The 18388-nt window shown below is 27.2% G+C and overlaps 1 protein-coding gene across 1 annotated transcript in view; it reads left to right on the forward strand.

Moving 5' to 3' along the window:
- LOC112691756 overlaps window positions 1-18388 on the forward strand; it is a 104989-nt gene that overhangs the window by 45950 nt on the left and 40651 nt on the right. The window contains exon 4 of the mRNA XM_025566147.1: window positions 5929-6076. Within this exon, the coding sequence (XP_025421932.1) occupies window positions 5929-6076 (148 nt within the window). The remainder of the gene's footprint in view (window positions 1-5928; window positions 6077-18388) is intronic.

Consider the following 18388-nt stretch of genomic DNA (forward strand, 5'->3'; position numbering starts at 1 on the left):
TATTATATTGTTTTATAACCAAAAATTGATTTTATCGTCTCCTAAAAAATACAATATAGGTATGTTAACTACAGAATTTCTAATTCGAATATAGAATAATCCTATTGGATTGCAAAGATTCATATTCTTATTTTAGTTCGCCATTCTTCAGTCTTCAACTGATAGAGGACCACTTATGATAGTGTCAAAGTTCCCTTAGTCACATATACTCAAGACAGACATATATGTGTGAATTGTATAAAAATACAGTTATATTATTGATAAATTCCTACAATTTAATTCTAATTGAAATTAGAAACTAATAAGTAGTACACAATATTAAATACGCTTGAATGGGTTTTTACATTGATTTTACTGATTCTTCAACTTACGGAAAAAAAAGGTTACAAGTGTAGAGATTTCGGCGGCCACGTGAGTCGAAGGATCTCTGTTCTAACTGACACTATACAAGGATCCCACTAATATATAAATATTATTGTATGATTGAGTTAGATTAACAGTTTATAACTCCGTGGGACACCTTGTATATAACAATTATCGTTGACAATATATTTATATAACAATTAGCTCATCATCGTGTTTTTATAATGTTGTTCTGTACGTATAGGTTTATAATCACTTGTCAGCACGAAAACAGTAATAACAAGCTTGTAGACAAATCAATAAGTTTGATACACGAATTCAACTTTTAAGTATCCACAGGAACTCCTTCATTTTTATGCATTTCACAACACATTCGCATACTCGAACCTCAGAACTTAGTTCAAGTTAATATTGTTACTCGATGCTGAGCATGCTGCACGGACGGATTTTGCATACATAAATTGTATTATATACGAGTATTTTCTTCAAACAAATTGATTTTTCTTAGCGTTAAAAAAAAATTAGTAATGCAATCAAAGCAAGTCCACAACTACATCTTGTTATTAAGTTAAATACAGTTTACGGAAATCAGTAAGTTAGTACCTTTTAGTTACATTTTGCTTTTATTTGAATTTATATAACCTATTCAATTACAAATTTTTTTCGCAGTATTTAACTTGTTTAATGCCTTGTTTAATAAAAATAAGGCATTTTTATTGAAAATAAAATATTGCTATTTGATATTGCTTAATAAGTCAACTATGAGGTATATTTCAATCAATTATTACACAATGTCACCATACACATTATGGATAAATCGCAGTTTTATATTCATATATTCTGGTGTTTGTGTTTGAATGTGTAATTCCTCATAACGTAAAAAAAAAAAATATAATAATAATAACAATAACAAAAAAAAAAAAAAATAGGTACTTAAAACAATGAACAATTAGCGAATGCTACTGATTTTCTTCTGATCGGAAATTCTGGAAGGATTAGTTAGGTAATGTTGTATAATTAATGTATAAAATACATTAGATATGCGCCTACTATAGTAAAATGGTAAAATAATCAATTTATTATGGTAAGAACGATATTTATGACCCGTATAATTTGTTCATTGTTTACGGTGTTTGGTGTCGACAACGGACGGTTTCCAGGAAATATTGACCGTAAACGATTACAGATTAGACTTATGTTCGTTTACTTTGCATACGCTTACAAGTCACTTTAATGAAATCACGTTAAATTGCTTGTGTTAATTTCCTTAAGACACGACGTACTGGAGCCCCCTTGCAGCCTAGGTGAACGTGATTTTGTGAATGTCTGATTTTTTAAGCTGTTCTGCTAGGGAAATTTAAAACTCTGAATCAAATAATCATATAATATCTTTGTTGAAACATGTGTCCCACGTTTTGTCCACTAGAAAACGATTACGATAATTCGCATCCATCATATTTCATGAAATAGGTTATTTTCGGTACTACTGATATGAAAAGTTCTATTTTGGAATTCATGATATATTGTTTTATTGTATAAACCAATCACTAAACAATTCAATTATGAAAAATCAACCATCAAGTCTTCAGAAAATTCATTTTAATACCAGTCGCCAGCTTCGAAAACGAAAATGTCTTATATGCAAGTTATCATACCGCCTGCACACTCACGTGCTTAGACATAAATAGGACATTTCATTGATAAAATTTATTTTGATTTTTGTCACGTAGCCCGTCCGTTCCTAAAATCGCAATATACGCGCAGCACATATTTTAAATTTAGTTCAATATACAATTATTATAACTTTGTGCGTTGTATTGATTCAAGTACTTTGTTGATTTCCAATCATTAGTAATTATTTAATTTTGAACCATATTATGTAAGAATTATTGATCAATTTGTAATAAAAGAATCATGAAATGTTTCAATCCAGAAAAGAAAGATTTTCAGTATTTTGAGAAACATTTGTTTAGAGACGAAAAAAATTTCCGAGAATTTGGTAGATTAAGTTAGGAACAATTTAGCTATGTTTTAAACTTAATCGAAGTCGACATAAAATCAAATCTCAGCAACAGAGTGAAAGAACCTACTTCACCAAGGAAAGAATGAATTGTAACGTGAACGTATTCACTGCCAATAAGTTTTAAATTATTGCATATTGCTAGAACCAGCTTTTTTTTTTTAAATTTAGATATTTTTTTTCAATCTGCATAATAAATTTTCTTAATTAATAATTAAATAATTATTAGCAAAAAAAATTTAATTACCTAGTTAATTTGCTAATTAGTATTAAGCATTTTTTAATTGATCAGCCACGGTTTCTCAATATTTATCGTTACTCGAGTAATAAATAATTTACAAATTATAAGTTGCAAAAATTAACTATTTATTAAAAAAAAAGTATACCATAATATAATTACTTGTTCTATAATATTATAATTATAATACCTAGTCGGTTCACTTTATTCGAAATTTATTACCATACATTTATCCTGACTGTTTGATACTTGGAAAATATATATGTTTTAAATCATACAAACAAGAGTGGTATTCTATTAGTTCTGCTATATATCGTCTTCGGATGAAAGTATAACTCTTGAAGACATTTTCATTTAATATTTAGTTATGTATATATGATTTATCATATTGATAGTTTCATTCAGCGTTTAAGTCAGATTGAATGCTAATATTATTTCTTTAAAATTATTTTGGTGAAATTAGGTTATTTTTTTACAAAATAAACACCAAAATAAAATTCACCAATTCGCAAAAAAATCGCTCCACGAAGGTTTGTTACGGCACTGTACGTAGATAAAGACTGAAGTTATAGTTCACGCAGTTGTGGTAAAACTCGGCGCAATGCAGTTGAGGGATACCGTCAACCGCGGTGATTTTAAACACTTTTGTCTTCGATAAAATATATCAATTTATTTATCTTTCAGGCTATTTGATCAGTTTTAATTGTCCTTTCATGAATATATTATATATAATAATACGTATAATATAATGTGTAATATACATATAATTATAATACATATTCTTTGTAATGAGTGTACATATCAATCAAGCAATTTTCTTATTATTATCTCAAAAGGACTTTAACATTTGTTATGATTACAGTAAATTTATCGATGTTCTGAATAGTGCTGTAGTATTATATTAGATAATTTTGAAATGAAAGGTTTGCTTATTTTTTTTATTATTCGAGGGTAAATGTCGAGAACATAATGCCGTAATTAGAAATATTAGGTATTTATACGATGTATATTATTGTGTGTATATGTATGTGTTTTTATATTATACTTACTTAGGTTCTTCTTAAGATAAAACAATATTTTGGGATCCAACTCGGGTAAGACTGTAAGTTTATTTCCAAGAGCAGACAGATAGCAAAAGGTTAAAAATCATACGAAATTATCAGTTCAAATATTTTATCTTTTCAACTGCAAATATCGAATAAAATTTTTTTCCCTGTTAAAAATCAAATGCAAATAATGTTATTTCAAAATATACACTTAAAATCGTTGTGAATTGACATTTGGCGTTCGGTCGTCTCGGAATAAAATTCAAAACTAAGTAGCGGTGTTGGTTTTTGACAGATAGTAACAAATGTTGTATAAATACAAATCGTGCAAACATTATGTTCACGCGAATATTTCAAATGGGATATTTTATAAAGTTTATATTGGTCTCCAATAAATTGCTATTTAGTTAATTTATTAATTGATAAAAGTAAAAATTATGGCGAATTCAAAATATTTTTAAACAATTTTTTCGAAAACCGAATTTTTATATTTATATGTTGTACTCAATGATTTATACTATGCAGGATTTAATTGAATGTAGTATAATTAGGTTGAATATGTATAAGCGTAAATAGTGTTTAAGATTTGGTGGGGTTAGCAAAATTAACATAATACATTTTAGTATTTACTGAGTAATGTAATCATTAGTTTTTTGGGGTGGTTTTAGAGTATCGGTCTATTGGTTTGTGTATTTCGATTTCTTATAGTTACTGCTTTACATTGAATTAAAGTACCTATATTTACTTACTTTGGAATTATAGTAGATCATGTTAAAATAATACTAACCAGTTGATAAATTTTACAACCTCTTTTTAGGGATGCACAGTAAACTCAATAAAATAGGCGTTAAAAGTTAACCGAATTTAACTCGAAGTAAAAATATTTTACAAAAATATATTTACACTAAATAAATCTTACCAAACAGTCATGATTATTATTCAAAAAATATGTTACTCTACTGGTATACAGTGTGTAAACGGAAATCGAGAACACTCAATATTATTGCGTAATCTCATAGTATTTAATTTTATATCAAATTGTCATACAGATAAAAGTTTACTATAAGGTAAACCTAATGTTTAATCTTATTAATGACCGAAAAATAAAATAAGTATTAGATTAGCAGAGGTAATTACCTAATTAATTTAAACAATTTATAAATACATTTATAACTTAACGTTCTAATAGAAAATTATTCAGTAATTGAAGTTAAAATAACGTATGAATATCACCGTAATAAATAGTTATAAGAATGTCAATCTTTAACAATCCTATAATAATTATTTTCAGAGTTACAATCAAAAAGCTGAAAATCGAGTGCATTTTTTTTCTAATTTTTTTCTTTTTTTGAATTGCTGTAACTTGGTCAATTTTGAACTTAGAAAGTTGATTCAACTACCAAAATTCATTAAAAAAATAGGCAAAAAATAATTAGTGGTTTAAGCAGGGGGTTGCCATTTAAAAAAAAAAAGTTGACATGCGTATGCGCGTAAGTAAAAAAAAATTCCAAGACCATAAAAATGTGTATTTTTTATGTCATAACAACTGTCAAAAAAACAGAATTCAAATAGCAGGTTTCTATGCAAAGATATTGAGTGTTCTCGATTACCGTTTACACACTGTATATACTTTTGGATTCGCAAGTAAATTAATAATGTCAATAAATAGGATTATAATAATTAATAACTAATAATTCAAATAATTTTATACAAACGCAAAATATCAAATATGCATATAATAAGTATTATAATAAAATAGTACATTGAAAACTCATTATAGATATTTATATTTAGTGAACAAATGGAACTTAATGTCGTTTGAGAGGCTTTGACATTTATTAATATTCATTATTTACACACACATACACTAGAAATGTATGAAACATATATATTATTATTACATTCTATATATATATATTATATGGAGAAAGAAAAAGAGAGGGATAGAAACTTACAGTGTTTTGTATGCGTTTAAGTTCAATGTTGGTAAAACATTATTATTAATACTTTTTCATGGTATAACTATACACACGATAATTTATTATTTTATCGCAAGGTCGTGACTATAAAGAACTAGGTACCTACACACACTCGTAATGTACAGAGTATAAAAATCATTACACCTTTTACATTTACATAATAAAAAGATTTTTAAAAGTCTTACGCAGTCTATGAATGCATTAAAAGCACTACACATTTAATATTTTTATAAGTAATTTTATATTGTAATAAGTATAACAATTTTTTTTTTTTGTATACAGAATACGACCCGTTCCATATTGATACTTTGGCCTCGTGCAATCATGCGTTGACAGTTTGTGAATCATCCCCCGATTGTCGACAAATATTCGAGGACTTCAAGATCAATTGTAAAATTACAAAAGACAATACTTGTGAAACTAGTCGACCGTAAGTACATAAGTCTATTTTTCATGATTTTATTATTTTTTTCCCGCAGCATTAAAGTAACATAATTTTTAATAAACCAGGTGATAGTTATGTTGTGTAATGTCCGTTTGGAATTATTATTATTATTATTTTTTTTTTTTTTATCATATGAAATATTTACATTACACTTTAAGTAATTATTAACATTTTTGTATGATCGTTTAACCCTTCATTTGTTTGCTACACCATTGATTAAATATGAAATATTTTGTATATTTAATCAATGATTATACTGCAGAATAAAATTGCAAAAAATAAATTGTTCCTGTTTTAGGATGTCTCAAAACTAATTTATGTCAAAGGGCATATTTTCAGATATTGCTGATGATGGTTGTATTTTTGATTATTTTTTAGTGAACATCATATAAAATATGTTATAAATACTGCAGTATTATGAAAATGATATCAGTGACAGCTAATTCTGCTGATAGTTGTATGTATAAACATAACTCATAAAGGAAAACCTTTCTTGGTGGTGCGGGTCGAGGTTTGCACCCCTGAAATCCGAATAATACCGAATATTAAATGCAAAACGTATGGCGCGGTAAAGCATTTATGTTTCACCCGTCGTGCGAAAAATATGCGTTTTTAAGATTTCCCTCTAAGGAAGAAATGAACAGGCATGGACTATTATAAGACCTTTAATCTCGTCCATTTTTTCGTTTTTATTTTTTTATTACTGTGTACTATTATAACACTATAACTGCGTATACTGCTAAATATATCACTGTATAATATGACGTATTACGTATACATGTTTTACCTACATAAATTATTCACACGTCAATCGTTTGTTGCCAACAGCGTGTTTTACGTTCAAAACAAACACGCGGGTGCACTTAAAGACGTAAACAAATACGAATCGTAAATTAATTCATAGATATATTATATTGTTCGTCTACATACATATGTGTGTGTGTGTTTGTATGCGTGTGTATGTGTATACCTGATACTCATTGTGTGTATCAGATACTGTACTTATGCACGTGTATATTTAAATTCGATGAAGTGAAATCTATTTCCCCGTAAATCTTTTACCGTATTGATAATCGGATAGGCCGGATTATCCACTATATTTAATCATGTACTCAGACGATTACAGTGGCGTAGTTACGGGGAGGGTGTAAGGGGTTTCCACCCCCCCACAGATTTTTTTTTTTAATGATATTTGATTATTATTTATTAATATTTATATATTATAGTAAAATATTTTGATTTTACTATGATTAGGTATATATTAAAAATTGAATAACAAAATAATTTTCATTAATACGGGACATAATAACACTATTTTAAATGTAATATTATTATATATGATCTCGTTTTAAGATATACTACAAACACTTAAAAACTTACTCTTAAACACCCCCCCCCCCCCCCCAGAAAAGAATTGTATCTACGCTACTGGACGATTATAACACCATATACTTGCACTTGAAACTGGTTGCAACTTGTTTGCGCATAAACTATGATTTTTACCATAAAAATCGGAACTCATATGGGTATATGATTAAACGAAACGTACAACTGGTTTGCGCATACCGATGATAATTGCATTTTGTTTCCATTGCACGATATTTCACTTATTATCGCTATGATAAATAGGATAAGTTACTAAATTCCTAACAACCAGTGTGTCTTGAGAAATTTTTTTTTCTTTTAATAAATGACATTGAAAAGAATACACAAACGTAGTGAAAATATAAATATTAAATTATTAAACTAAAACTGTATAAAGTTACTAGATATTCTATGAAATAACTAGATCAAGTACTATTTGTATATGTTATTTCATAAATTCACCATCATTCGTAGGTAATTCATGAACTACCTAAATTGGTAAATATAAATGTGCTCAAATTATGTGATTGATTTAAAGTACAACTGTTCCCAATAGAATGATAGTTTTTTACGCAAACAAGTTATCATTTTGGTGTTTGTGCGCAAATTAGAACTGTCCTTTTAAACCGTATGAAGAAATGTTAATCGAAACCTACGTTTTGTCTTTGGTGATTTTTCGATGTCCATTTATTCGAATTAGTTACAATAATATTAAGGTCCGTATCACCAGCACGGCCACTTTTGAAAAATAGTACCAAACCTTGACCGTATGTACTTTTTTTCGTACAATTTCGTACAACCAAAATAAAATTTTGTACACCCATCCAAACCCGAGAAAACCCGATTTTCCTATAGCCGTGCTGGAGATGCGTATCCCCAGCACGGCCATTAACCAATTATTATAAAATTGAATATCCAACCTGTATGTCCCTACGTTACATTTTTTTCTTTATTTATGTTTAGTTTTCACAATCTGTGTTAGTTTATTTATCACAAATAAAATTGATAATATTTATTATACAGCAGGATTGGCTCAAGTTAGGAAGTTACTCAATGACAAAACCAAACATTTAGAAATTGTCGTTTTTTTTAAATTAGTTTAAATGTGTTAACATTTGGTCATATTATTGGTCAATCAATTTTTAGGTTTCTACATCAATGTCACTTCAGACCCTCGGGGGATCGCCAGGTATATTTTCGGAGTTTAGCTCATTTATCAATAAATTAGGGTGAGGGATAAGTTTAGAATGTAGGTGATCATAGTGTGCTACTACAACATTAGTGGACACAAGTGGAATATTGAGGTTTTTGTGAAGAGTATGGTTGGATACATAGAAAGGAACTTTCGTGATATGACAGAGGGTTTTGGATTGGAATATCTGCAGTTTGTTAATGAGCCCCAAACTTGAATAGCATAGATCCAGAATAGTTTGAGAAGTTTGTAGATGAGTAATTTATTATTCAGTAATATATAAATAAATAAACAAATAGTTTATAAATATAAATAAATAAATAAATGCTTAGCCTGGAGTATTATTATATTTATAAAGTACAATCGGTTTTGAATTAAAAATTCATCAGCAGGTCAATAAAATCACAATTGAATACATTGAGAAAAATTGATTGGTTTACTTAGAGATAATTTATTTTAAAAGGAGAAATTATTTAATATAAATACTTATTAAACATAGATATATGAAGAAATATAAATAATTTGATTATTATTATTTATTACTATCAAAAATGTATTGATATGAAATATTATTTCAGTTGCGTAGTTACGGGGAGGGTGTAAGGGGTTTCCACCCCCCCACAGATTTTTTTTTAATGATATTTGATTATTATTTATTAATATTTACATATTATAGTAAAATATTTTGATTTTACTATGATTAGGTACATATTAAAAAATGAGTAACAAAATAATTTTCATTAAATACGGAACAATATATATATATAATACCATTTTAAATGTAATATTATTACATATGACCTCGTTTTATGATATACTAAGAACATTTAAAAACTTACTCTTAATCACCCTCCCCCCCCAGAAAAAAATTGTATCTACGCCACTGTATTATTTGTAAAATCGGTCTGTACATTTAAAATATTATTAAAATTATTTTTCTTTATTTTTTTGTGTAAGTATGTGTAACTCTTCTAAAACTGAATTAATGTTAATGTTATTTTTGGTATTTAATATTTTTAAGTCTGCATTGATATCAAAACGAGGTGTATTCTGATTATTATTGACGAGTATCACGAGTGTTGATGATTTATTCATTTTTAATTTTAATTTGATTTTTTATTATTTTGTTATTTATTATCCAGGTTAATGTGTTTGGGTATTAGGAGGTAGTGTAGTAGTCTATGTCTGTCATTTGATAGTTATTTTTAGTGTTAATATGTGCTGCCCAGGTGAGATGCCGGTCAAGCGTTACTCCAAAGTAGCGAGTAGTTGTATACATTGGTGGAGAATTGGTGATTAAGTTTGATAGGAGGGCATTCTCGAAGTTGTAAAGTAAAGCTGCAGCGTATTGATTTAGTAACATTGTGTTGATGATTCCCCGTTCATTGTACCAAACAAACATAGAGAGAGAGAGAGAGAGAGAGAGAATATTGCGATGCATTTAAATGTATTGTAAGGCTAATTGAGGATCTGGGAGCGCGGCGAGGAGAGCTTTATCGTCTGCAAATTCTCCATAATGGTATTGGTAGTTGTGGGCTAATCAGAGCCGAAAAAATGTATTAGCATGGGAGAAATTACTGCTCCCTGTAGAACTCCTGCTTCGATTATGGTTTTGGGAGATAAGAAAGAGCCCGAGCCTATATAATAGTGTCTTTCTTCTAGATATGATTTTATTAAACGAAAGTATAATTGTGGGAGAGTACGTTTTACATTGAGTGATAAGCCCTGATGCCAGACGCGATCAATTACCAGTTCAACGTTGAAGAACAATTCTTTTTATATGAAAAAGAATATATTATAGAATAATCTGTGAATTTTCTGTACTGTGGAATGTTTATTTCTGAAATCGAACTGAAAGTGGGACGGAGAACTTTCGATAATCGGTAGTATACGCTTCAGGGTGATTTGTTCAAGTACTTTCAAAAATGATATAAAGTGACTTATTAAGTCCTACGTTAAATCTCATTTTAAATATGAGAATATTAATAATATTATTATACTTGTGTGTGTACAACTTTTGTCGTTTCATTTTTATTCATGTTTACGGTAAGTGAATTTTAACAAAAGTTGTATACATCAAGTGACAACCCGTACAAAATGCACAATAAGAAACTAAATAATACATAATACAAAAGAAACAATAATTAATATATTTTAACAACCAAATGTGAGTATGTGAGTTTTTATTTAAGTAATATTTGTCATAAAAGAAGGATTGAATTAGAATAACTCTGTTACATGTTAAACTACTAAACGTAGGAGAAAAATCATAAACTGTCACGTATTTATTTATCTAAGAAATTGCATACCATAACATGATGATTTTATTTTAGTAAATATAATTTCCTATATCATCGATGTTTATCATAACATCAATTGGATAATAATAGATTTACATTATTTTCATCTCACTTAACATTGTAAACAAATTAATTTAATTATATTCGTTTTTACACGCATGAGTGGTTGAATTTAACAATTTTACGATTGATTTTCAATGAAATACTATTTTTTTTAAATATAGATTAAATCCATATTTTACGTAAAATAATTTTTTTCCATAAATGTCAAGTTTTATAGAACTTATAAGACGTAAATTAATATGTCATTGTTGGTCGCATTTTTTAATTCTTGCAGTACAAAAAATACGAGTATCAATAAAATAAAATAAACCATATATTTCCTTATCCTAGCCAACAAAATTTTTTATATTGATTTTTAATTTTTATAGACATTCAAGAAACATCCCGAATTCAGCTTTTTAAATGTAAAATGCCATCGTTGAAAAAATGAGTCCTGTATAAAGTACTAATATACAAATATTATATAACTTTTGGTTTTCGTCTCTTGGTTGTTATTTTCATCATGTCAGTGTTATATAATTACATCACGTCAAGTAAATCGAGAACTTTACTTTGGACCGTAATTGTTATCACAGCTTTATAGTGCTGGCGAAACGTCTCGTAAAATATTTTCTTCCTAAGATTTTTTTCTATGTGGTTAAATGAATTGTCTTTGTAAGGTGTTACATATCATTTTGTTCATTTTTTTTATGTTGTTACTCTTCGTGTCATTTTTCTGATGTTTATGGCATAACAGTTTATGTCACTTGTATTTGTGATACACAGTAACATTATACCCCAAATACTAAAACATACTGTTTGATTTGTAATTAATAAATAATAAAAGATCAACATACGTTCGACTAAAATATGAACACATAGTATAATTCATAACGATAATCACATGCAGGATATACATACCGATGGTAATATCCAATTGATTACGGAATAGCAAGTGTTCTTAACGTAATGATTTATTTGGAAATCTATCACTATTAAGAATTTATGAATAAATGTAGCAAATGAACAAAATGTTTGGAAACTGTTGTCATATGCATCGCACGCCAATGACTATGTTCTAGCGTGATTGCAGCTAACAGGCGTGAAGTGATACCGGATACCTTCTAGAACTGATCAGATAATTGGCTTTAAATAAGTTATACATTTTTTTTAAATAACTCAAATATTAGTTATACGACGCGCGAATTTCATGAAATCATTCCCTGTATATATTTTTTTGAACGTTGCCATTCGAATATTTCAAAACTGTCAGATCAGTAGTTCATTAGTCTATACAAATAGTAGGCACAGCTGTCCATTTTGAAATTATGAAATGTTAACGTTTCAAACGGTAAACTCTTGCTTTGGAATAATAAGCTCTTGAGTTGTCATTACAGATGTACGTAGAATAGTAGTTTTTAAAAATGATAAGTTTGAGATAAAAATAATTTAAATATTATTGAAATCTATGATGGTTACACAACATCAAGGTTTATTGAGGTTTAGTTGAACACAAATTCGTAATGGAAAACTATTTAGATTTTTTCGGGGGAAATGCTCTGGAGAACTTTTGTAAATCGCTCTTATGTTTAGCTATATTTTATACTTTAACAGTTGTTCGACGATAATGATAATATAATGATTATAATAAACGCAACGCAAAATTTATGTCACTGTATTTCAAATCACTTCTAATACCAACGCTGTAATACTGTGGCATACGATGGGAAATTATACACATGAAATAAATATTAATTCGATTATTTGTGTTCTTTTGAAAATGTATCCAAATTATATACATGTATACTATGTACGTGTATACTTGTGTTCGTGTTGAAAGATCTTTACTATAATGTACAAAACCATATTTCAAATGTATATGAGTTGTGTTTCGTTTTGTGATTAGTTAAATTAAATATTCGATGGTAATATTACACTAGAGGGGAAACTTTTAGTCAAAATACAACCATAAAAAAATACTTGTCCGTAAAGTTTATACAATGAAACTTTTCTAGTAGATATTTATTTAATATGATTATTAAAAAAAAAAAAAAAAATTATTGGAAATTCTGAAAACTGAATATTTTCAATATATTGTAGCCATGTTAAAAGTGTTGAATGAAAAACTTTCACAACAAAAGCAAAATAATAACTTCATAATAATGAGTTTTATAATACATTGTAATTTTTTAAAATCAATAAAAACGAATAATTCAAGTATCCATATTGAAGTAATATACTTACAATGGTCATACAATTTTCGAACATAATTGAATATAAAACAACAATCGTTTTTATAGGTCATACCCCAATTGTTCATTTACTTTTAAATGTATAACACGTACAGATTCCAATTGATAATTCTAAGTACTGAACTAAATTTTGGTTAGGTTGAATTAGAATAAAATATAAAATCATATAGTTCTATAAATTTTAGATTATGTTACTTATAACACGAGGCCACCTAATCATTTGTTAATAATATAAAAAAAAAAACACTATTTTTCAATAATATAAAGTGAAAAAATAACTATGTGACTTAATGTATATATTATTGATTGCATAAAACGGTTAAGTTGAATGAATCATTTTAATGCATTATTCTTGTTACATTTGGATAAGGTGAAACATTGCAAACACAAATTAATTACATTAAATTATTTTGATATACTTTTCATTTTTATAATATACAATGCAAAATTGTCCACAATATTTAAATGGTAATCTATTCAGTTTATTAGCATAGTAATTGTACAACAGATTTTTACTGTTATCGGTGTATAATTGATAAAATGTATTGGCTTCGTTTATAATACAACCATTAGCAAATGTATAAAGCATGCATTTGCAAATTACACAAAAAAAAAGAAACAGATACATTATATTGTATTACAACATTATATTGTTATGGTGATATGCTGAATTATACTCATAGCTTATGATATTTATCGTGAACAAAAACCAAACAAAACACTTTTCTTGCCGTAATTTAAATAGTTCACCAAGTATTTACTATTTGCCATTATAATCGGTAAATTATACATTTTCGCAGCTGTCACTCAGTACTCGTGTGTGGATACAACTAACTGCAAAGATAAGTCTAAATAACGATACACCTATGAAAAAACTAACAAGAACACTTATTCTACAAGAACTTCACCCGACGGTTAATTAACATGGGAAATTTCTTAAACGACCAATAATAGGGATTCGGATAGTATTTAAAGGAATAGTACAACTACATAATTAAGTTTAAACAATAAGAATTTATTTATACATTTATTAACTTTGATTTTTAAGATATAAATTGTGTTTGCTCAAAGTATAATTGTTTTATATCGGAATACAATTTTTTTTTATTTATCTCCCAACTATACGTAGTTATATCATTACATCATTCTCCACCACATGATCTGGTTTTTCGATTAACACGCATTTTCCTTCAATTTACGGTATATGTATATATATATATATATAACTAAGATATTATTTAGTAGATATCGAATTCATGTGTATTAACGAAATTCGTTCTTATAACAATATATACTTTTTTAAATATACATTTAATTTACATACCTAATTAGTTTTTCTTGTTATATGCACTAACATGCATAACCATGGTTATAAATAGCATGTATTATTAAAATATGAATATTTTAATCACAAGCACTCGTGGGTAATCTTCATTTTCATTTTTTAATTATAAAATAATTCATTTGGTCTTAAATATTACTTTATTTATGTTATTCAGACAAATTTGAACTTTAATTACGCTCTAAATATTTAACATGGATTAATTATTATATAATATTAAATATATTATAATATATTTTATGTAATAATCAATAAAATATTATCCATCCATGCGTATTGAATGTTGGAAAATTAATAATCAAAACTGTACCATTTAACATTTAATAAAATTTCAAACTATATTTATATTAATGTCTAGACAATGCACGGCTTTTAAGATGGGCAACACTTAATTAGAACTTTATGAAGATATAAAATATTTTCTGAGGAAATTATAATTAATTAAACTATAACCGTTTTCGTAAAATTTAAAATTCAAAAACGCACAAAATATAATGCGTTATTTTTTTATTTTTTAATTTTTTAAACAGTTTTAAAGCATAATCTGTGGAGTATTATTAATATAATTGTTGATGCATTAAACCAAATTATGTTGCACTCTCTATGAACTACCCCTAGGTAGAATCAACGTTTTATATAATATGTAACTCAAATCAAATAATGATATAGGTACTTGTTTGAACTTTATCAGATTATACGATGACATAAAAATGTTTGATATTTTTTCCAGAGAAATGCAGATTTATATAGATGCCTGATTAACATGTTTACATTTATAATATCGAAAATATTTTTCTAAAAACAGCATAGACTCTTATATAAATAATATTAACCCTAATACTTTGTTGTACAATTTTTAAAACCATTTTATTTCTCTCGAACAATTTATATGAACTATTGAAATTACATTTTTAGCCAATACGCCGAGGTGAACAAATATAATACAAAAATCATATAATATAGGCTTAATTAGTGTTACTAGGGGTTTGGTAGAAGCAGAAAATAGCTTTAATGGTACGTAGAAGCTAAAAAAATAAAAAAATAGTGCTATAAAGAGTACTTGCTTGTTTTTTAACTTAAAAAGTACCTAATACGATATGTTTACAATAGAGAATCGTTATACTTTAAAAGTAACTATTGAGAGACATTATGTTGTCGAATGACGGAACTTTATTTATGATGTTTTATAAAATGAAATGAGACATATTAGAAAGCAAATATTTTGATGCTATTATAGATGTCTCCTTAGAGAATCACGTAGGATTCGATTTGCAGAAAATTGCAATGATAACAAATTACACATCTACTACAAAAATGTACGCTCTTGTTACGCTTATCGATAACACATTAATAATAATAATATTATTTATTTGTCAATAAACTTGTAAAAAATAACAAATACATAATTTTAAAAATAATAAAAGAACTGATGCAACTGATTCTTCCACAAAAGAAAATATATATTTTTCAAAATCTTGCATTAATTAAAATTATAAAAAAGATAGTATTGACACCTCTCCATAAACGAAGCTTACGTAAGGAGATGATGAATTATATTCTACATAATATTAGGTTACAATATTGTATAATTTAAATCTAGTTTGTAAGAATATTAACAATTAAATATAACTATGTATAGGTACAATAAATATAAAAAGAAATTACTATAAAGATAATTAATATTAAATTATTAAGAGTACAATTATTAAGATTTAACGAATTAATATGAGTTGTTCCTTAATAATTCTAATGTTGAACGAATAATATTATGTTTATTATTTATTTCGACTACATAAAATTAATTTAGAAAAACTTTTATTGTAGTTCGTGAAGTTGAAACGTCATGCGACTATAAACAATTTTAACATAAACATTATTATTTTTATTATTAACAGATTATGCTCTTAAAACTTATGTAAGGGTATGGTCTATATACGTTGTATTGTTTGAAAAAAAAAATATATAAACAAAGACGTTTTCTACGTGTTCATATGATATTATAATGTACAATATTATATTGTAGCAAACATAATGGTAATTGCCAAATCGAAAATTATACTTCTAGTAGACAACAGTTATGTCAATTATATAATTCATGATGGATCTAACTATTGTACATCTCACAATAATCACCTAAGTGTTAAGGGTAAAGTTTATAATGGAATATCTCGAAAATGTTAGTAGATTTCGTGTACATATACATAGTATACTGTGTATAATTTGAGTTACTATGCATTATACATATAATAGTGTATTTGGATATAATACCGAACGTATATAAATTTAATTAAAGCTATACTGCTCTCTCTCTACATGTCTGCTTTAGTCGGGCGAAAGCATAAGTTTTCGTACAAATTGTGTATAATATAACCTATATCATATAAAAATTATCATAAACTCAAACGAACTGTAACAAAGCACTGTAGAGTATTTCTTAATTATTACACGGGTTCGACACATTCTTGCCAACTATACCTCAAGAATTATCATTCGAGTACCTCTTCGTTAAGACGTGAATACGAAGAAACAAGAATTGGAAATTAAGGCGCTTTGAACTTTTTATGCCGTCAAGAAATACGTATGCAAGTTATTGTAAATATTACATATCGTATTATCTGAATTACCTGGCGTTTCCCAGAAAATAATTTTGATTGTTCAACTCCTTAAGGGTGTAACTCGTTGTGGAAGCAATGTCTTTTAAAGTTTAAATAACCTAAAATAACATTTAAAATAATGCATATGTAACACTTAAAGTGTGTCTAACACATAAGCCCATTGAAAAAAAAAACTATATATATATAAATATTTATATTCAATGTTTTTCTTCGCGCCCTTACAGGTTTGTTGTGTTTATTAAAACTTAATAACCTTTACATGAAAGTTTATAAACAATGAATATTATATAAGAGTAGTAATTACAAGTCTGTAATTATCACAAAGATTATATGTTGAACATACAGTTTAACACGCATTTTCTGGCCGAATTCCTGGATTCTTACGTTCGTATATAGTTTGCGGTACTTCATGATTTTCAGTGAGGTAGATTTGATACGATATCGCTGCGATTCTATGCACTTCTACGTTATTTTTTTGATAAGTAGCTGACATAACTGTTAATTTCGATATGGTTCTCTTTTTATTCTTTTACTGATATTACATTACCTTCAGGTTTAGTTTTTTTTTTTTTGCACTTTTTTGCAGCTTGTTTTATTTGATATTTTATTACTCTATCTGTACACTTAGCATGAAATTTTTTTTTAACCGATAGTATTGTAGTAGAATTTTGTGAAACAATAATTTTTTAAACGATTAATATATTCTTCAGAATTAGCACTGTTCATTTTCAATTTCTTTTTTACGAGAAATGTTTCTGTACCCAATCTTCCGTAAAGGTTTTTGTTGTAAAAATGAATAATCCTTCTTGGTGTAACTGATTCACGAATACCAGCGTTGTAAGTTGTCACCATTCGAATTGTATAATATATAAGGGTAGTAATTCCAATGATATGTGAAAAAATTGTATTTAGTTTCTCCTGGCACCCTTCTTGGACATTATATGAATGATATGAAATTGATCGGAAAAGGTACCATCTCCGACGATAAGAATAATTGTTCGAAGTGTCAAAGCTTACAATAATCTCTTCAATCTACATTTCAAAATATTTTTAACGCTACTATAAATCTAGTTATGCAATCAAAACGAATCAGATTTAAATTTTTTACACTATTTGTACACTTAGTATGGCGATTATTATTTTTTATTGATGGTCGATGGTATTGTAGTAGAATTTTGAAATATACATC

The sequence above is a fragment of the Sipha flava genome, unplaced genomic scaffold (genome assembly GCF_003268045.1).
Source record: "Sipha flava isolate LNK unplaced genomic scaffold, YSA_version1 66_pilon_pilon, whole genome shotgun sequence".
In the NCBI taxonomy this organism is placed as follows: domain Eukaryota; kingdom Metazoa; phylum Arthropoda; class Insecta; order Hemiptera; family Aphididae; genus Sipha; species Sipha flava.